Consider the following 6,115-nt stretch of genomic DNA (forward strand, 5'->3'; position numbering starts at 1 on the left):
TCTATTCACGCTTAATAAATAAATTTTAGAACCTGAAGTCACCTCAAAGATCATTCTCTACTAAATTAAAAGTGAAGAACTTGCTGCTAATTAGGTCTGAGCTAGGAACAAGTTCTGAACAATCCCATGGTATTTTCTCAAATATTGTTAGGCTCTCAGTTTCTCCATCCATCAACTGAGCTTTGATTTTCTTTAGTGTTCAAAGTTCCTGCTAACAATACTTTACTAGGACCCTTGGAACAATGGGAGACTTAGTAAACAAGAAAATAAAGGAAAAATAATACTTTATTTCTAAATAATGTAATTGGACAAGCTTGGAAATGCCCTCCTGCAGCAACAGAGTTTACAAGATTATAAGTAGGATTCAATTCCAAGGCAAGTTGATCTAGCTTATAATGATCTAGTTTGTATAAATAATCCACATTCCCACAGCTCTTCTAGACTAAAAACTGTTTATAGTGGAAAGAATAGGATAATATTACTGTGTAGGCTAGCTTACAAAGTAGCAATTATGCTCTCAGACTTGGATATTTTACTCTGCAGTTTTCTTTAAAAGTGTTTTTAAATCTTGTATATGATGTGAAATATCAGGGAGTAGAGGGAAGAGAACCAGCATTTTTAAAGTTCTTATTTCACACTGAGTACTATGGGCAACAGTTTACATAGCCTATCCTATGAAGTTTCATGACAACTACAGAAGTTAAGTTTTTGTTCTTTTCTTTTTTAATGCAACTCAGTAATTTTTATTCCAGCTGGAAGACAGTACATCACAAAAGGTCCGAGGGGAAGTGTTATTTACAATAAATGATGAAATAATTTGTCTTTGGCAATATGATTACATATGAAGAATGCAAAATGCAGGTATGGATGCCTTCCAAGCAACATCATCAAGTCCCTAGAGTTTAGTTGATTGTGCCTGCCACCACATTGTTTCTTTAGGTTTACATAAACGTAACTGAACATCATGTTATTTATCCTTTATGGTTCTCCCTTTCTATTCATGATATTGACATGAATACCAGAAAAAAATTGGCTTTGGAAAAATTATTATTCTCATAAATTAATTTGGCCATGTAGTTCTGTTGGCCAGCCAAGGTCACACGACCGTAAGCATCAATAGTAAACCTCTTGTTCTTCTGACTGCTTTATCACTTTTTTTCCCGTAAAACAAAACGAAACTCAGAAATGTTACTGAATCAGAGTATGAAAAAATGTACAAGTGTATATGCTTCCCAGACACACATAGATACATTTTTCTTCCACATTTTCACCATGACAGTATTAAGTAGTGAGTATGAATGGCACAGCATGAAACTGGTTACTGAATCAGCTATGAGCTCAGATGGCCTCAACATACATACTCAAGAAATGCTGAATGTTTAAATAGCCGAGAGTGTGCTAAATCTCATCTTTAAAAAAGGAGGAGAGGGGCTGGGGAACTCAGACCACAGTCATGTAAACCTAAGGGTTGGACCTATAGCTGATCACACCCTGCTCCTTTGCCCAGCCCCCACCTGGGGTTGGCAGTGCAGCTCCCACCCAGGCCAGAAGTTAGGTTTTTTAATTCACCAAAGGTTTAGGATTAATAGTTCATGAAATTGTTTTACACATTTCAGTGCAACTCCAAAATTCTTCATCAATATTAATTAGACTCATGCTGCTTATAAAAATGCAAAACAAACACAGTTTTTCTATAAGATCATTATAAGCTTATGTATTTGCCTTGTACATACTTTTGTAATTATCACAGAGTAGAAATCATCAAATCTTACTCATTTTTGCATCTCTCAGTAAGCATCATAGCCTGACACAGAGAGGTGCCCATTAAAGGTCTGTTAACAAAACAACAGACATCAAAGGGAAGCTTTAGGTCAGAAATAACTAAAATTATTTCTGACATTATTTGGCATATGTTAAATAGTTCATAATAAATTTTATTATAATTTAAATAGTGTATAATAACATTTTTTAGATCTATACAACAAGAACCTCTTGTATGATGAATTCCTAGAAATGTGTCTGCAAGTTCAGAGGTCTGTAAATTATGCAAAATGTAAGTGGTGGATTTTTTCAAACAAATGTGTATTGTAAAATTGAAATATTATCAACTGTTTAATTTACAAAACAAATAAAAATATAAAGAAGAAAGCCATCATGATTACTCCCTTGACTCAGCTATTACAGCAGAGAAATGGGTCTGTTTCTCATTCTAGTGCTCTCTCCAACAAATTCACATCTATTTATTCTTCTGAACACCTTTCCTAATTTGCCTCCAGAGAAATCAGTAGACATTATTTTTGTTGACATTCCCAATGTTCTTAAAACAATTAAAAGAATGGGGTCAGGGAAAGGAGCACATCAATGAAATGCAAAAGAAAGGAGAGAGTTCTGTTGTTGAGGCCCTAGACAGTAATGATTACTCTGTGGTTATCTAAGTCTTCTTCCCCAGAAGCTATTGTCTTTGAATTTGCACAGCAACACAGTTTGCTGGCAGAATGACCTGTCTGACATTATAAAGAAGGCCCCCAAAGTCAAGATCCTGAACCTCACCAAAAATGAAATGAGAAGAAATGGCCAGATCAAATTTGGGTTGATGGTAGATGGTACTGCACATCAGTATGATAGTGAGAAATAGGATCCCCAGCAGACACAGGCAAGCTCCTGGAAATGATCACACTGGCCAGACCACCCATTCCTGCTCTTCTTTTTCTCCTAGGAGCAGCTTGTGCAAGTACTTCAAGGATATCAGGAATAAAAAATACTCAAGGACTCCTGTAAGTATGTGATGGGGAAGACTGGGCAAGGTAAGGAGGTATGATGGAAGCAATCACAGGGGCCAAGGGCCAGGATGTGGCAGCCCTCCCCCAAACTTTGCTTCTCCTCTCCACAGACCAGCGGGGGCAGCTGCTGAAGCACACAAAACATGACATTGTGGACTTCCTCAGTGTGTTGCCCAAAACTCAGCATGACCTCAGCTCCTTCCTGGTGGACATATGGTACCAGACAGCTAGCATTTGCTTCCTCCTTCGGACAGGCCCAGAGAGCCAGAGGTGGGTAGGAGACTAAGGGGGATCCTGAGCACCTAAGCTCTTCCCTTTCATGAATAGATGCTCTACTTTTCTGTAAACAGGGTGTTCAAAGAAGGCGAGTGTCTATAGAGTCTCCTCCCCAAATCCCCCACTGCTCCCTCCCCCTGGCTGAGCTCCCTCTCAGAACTCTCCCAGCTTCCCTGACTCCTTTTCTTCCCTTCCTATTCACTGTGTGTTCTTCCCGTTCCCAGTCTACTCCCAAAGAATTACCTATTTTATTTTAAAGTCATAAATTTACTAAAAGTTTAGAAATACTTTCTATATTGCCAAAACAAAAAATATTTAAATGTGAAAAGCTGGAAGAACATATTTGCAACAATATTGCAGACTTTGTGTTAATAACCCTGTACTAAAGGACTTTTGCTAACCAGGAGAAAGTGTAACAAATATCAAGAGTTAATTTCCCTGAAAAGCAAAATGACTCTATAATAGACATTTGTGTCCAAACTACATTGATTAAACACATGAGAATTAAAAGATGTCACAATATTGAAAAAAATCAGTTTGCAGAAGATTATGTGACTTCAAATTCTTAAAATAATATATATGTATGTTTGTTACACATATTTTAAGGTAGGTAAATATCTGCCTTGCACATCTAGAAAGTGTGCACTAGATTGGTAAATAGATTATTTACAGCGAATATCTTTAGGTCATTGTGTGGTGATCATATTGACAGAAGGTGCAGAATGACTTTATTTTCAAAATACATGTTTCATAGTGTTTAATATTTTGTAATTAGTAAACTTCAGGGAGAGCAAGGAGCTGGTGATTCTGTAAATAAGTTTTCTCCTGTTACATGAAGAAATACAATGTAATGTATTGGAAAGAGCCTAAATAGCTAAGTTCTCTGTTTGTAACAAGTACCTAGGCCGGAGGCCCTGTGATTGGAGCTAACCAATTCTGCAAGAGTATCTCCCCTGGAAACAACTCCCTGGGGGTCAGGCTGGTAGGAAACCTAGAGGGCAGTAAGAATAGTAAACTTAGTCTCCTCTAGCCCCCAGACGTCTCCTCTCTATGCCTTTGAGGAAGGAATTTCCTGTAAGGACTCCATTTTGTTCACTAACAAAGTGGCTTGGGACTTGCTGTCACCTTCCTTGGCTGCCCTCCTCAAACTTCTGAAAACCCCCAGCTCCAGACCACAAAGATTCTCCTGTGAGGACATTGGTGAAAAGTCACTGCCTTCAGGACACACCATGGGTGAGTTGGTCAGCATGAAGCCTTGGTTTCAGGTCCCCACAGGGCAGGAGGGACTGAGCCCCCTTCCTACCTCCACTCCACCCACATGACACCTAGCAGAGTCTCCTTTAAATGGGAAGTAGCAAGAGCCCAAATTCCATCAATTTATTGCCATGTATATTTTGGCTTTGCACTAAAAAATAAACACAGATTTGTTTTATTAACATCTTTATGTTGAACTGAACCATTTATCATTATAAAATATCCCTTCCTCTTCTAGTGATGTTTTACTGAAAGTATATTTTTTCTCTTATGAATGGTTATACCAGCTTTCATTTGGTCAGTGTTTTAATGGTATTTTTTTTGCCTTTTTTTTCAAATGTCCTGTGTTTTGTTTTACATATGTTACTGTTAAGGAGCAGTTGGTTAAATTAATTTTTAATCAAGTCTAACGATTTCTGCTTTTTATTTGAAACCTTCAGTACATTACATATAACATAGTTCCACATATAATTTGGCTTAAATATAACATCTTTCTGTTTGCTTTACATCTATTTTCCTATTCTAATTTTCTCTTTTCCTTTGTAAAATTTTAAATTATTTTTAAATTGTTATTTTTTGCTTCATTTTGCTTGACAATGTGACATTCTTTTGTTATTTTTGTAGTCTACCTTTCAGATTACAACACACATTCTTGCCTTATCACAGTCTAATGTATGTTAGTTCTTTCACATATTCTTGGACAACACAGATACCTTCCAATATTTTAACTCTCTTAATATCCCTCCCAATATACTATTGTGCATAAAATTATTTTTAACTTTTATCTTAAATTCTGGGGTACATGTGCAGGATGTACAGGTTTGTTACATAGATAAACGTGTGCTATGGTGATCTGCTGTACAGATCAACCCATCACCTAGGTATTAAACCCAGCATGCATTAGCTATTTTTCCCAATGCTCTCCCTCCCCTAACCCTCCCACCACAGGCCCCTGTGTGTGTTGTTCCCCTTCCTCAACAAACTAATGCAGGAACAGAAAACCAGACACTGCATGTTCTCACTTATAAGAGAACTCACTTTGGGAGCTGAACAATGAGAACACATATTTAAATTATTTAAAGATGTAATCACTGTATTATATAGTAAATATTTATTTAGATTTTCCTACATATTTGCCAATGTCATTATTCTTCATTCCTTCTTGTGTTTACATTCCTCAAACTGGGATCATATTTCTTTGGCCTGAGGATGAGTCTTTAGTTTTGAGTTGACTGGCGACAAATTTGCTTAGCTTTCGTTTGGATTAAAATGTCACAAGCAGGGCCGGGTGTGGTAGCGCACGCCTGTAATCCCAGCACTTTGGGAGGCTGAGGCAGATGGATCACTTGAGGTCAAGGGTTTGACACCAGCCTGGCCAACATGGTGAAACCCCGTCTCTACTAAAAATACAAAAATTGGCTGGGTGTGGTGGCACGCACCTGTAATCCCAGCTACTTGGGAGGCTGACACAGGAGAATCGCTGAGGCAGGAGAATCGCTTGAATGCAGGAGGTGGAGGTTGCGGTGAGCTGAGTTCGTGCCGTTTCATTCCAGCCTGAGCAACAAGAGCGAGACTCCGTCTCAAAAAAACAACAACAACAACAACAACAAAACAACAACAAAAGTCACAAGTAGCCTGGAAAACATGGCAAAACCCCCTCTCTACAAAAAAGTAACAAAAATTAACCAGGCGTGATGGCGCATGCCTGTAGTCCCAGCTACTCTAGAGGCTAAGGTGGGAGATTGCCTCAGCCCAGGAGGAGGAGGTTGCAGTGAGCCAATATCATGTCACTGCAGTCCAACCTA

At 38.2% G+C, this 6,115-nt stretch overlaps 1 protein-coding gene across 1 annotated transcript in view; it reads left to right on the forward strand.

Annotated features, from left to right (window-relative positions):
* The first annotated feature begins 831 nt into the window (after nt 1-831).
* The window catches only part of LOC108295756 (nuclear RNA export factor 2-like), a 22,098-nt gene continuing 16,814 nt past the window's right edge, over nt 832-6,115 (forward strand). The window contains exons 1-4 of the mRNA XM_017518048.1: nt 832-861; nt 2,450-2,603; nt 2,891-3,050; nt 4,087-4,289. Of these exons, the coding sequence (XP_017373537.1) occupies nt 832-861; nt 2,450-2,603; nt 2,891-3,050; nt 4,087-4,289 (547 nt within the window). The remainder of the gene's footprint in view (nt 862-2,449; nt 2,604-2,890; nt 3,051-4,086; nt 4,290-6,115) is intronic.

This window comes from Cebus imitator, unplaced genomic scaffold (genome assembly GCF_001604975.1).
Source record: "Cebus imitator isolate Cc_AM_T3 unplaced genomic scaffold, Cebus_imitator-1.0 Scaffold658, whole genome shotgun sequence".
NCBI lineage: Eukaryota > Metazoa > Chordata > Mammalia > Primates > Cebidae > Cebus > Cebus imitator.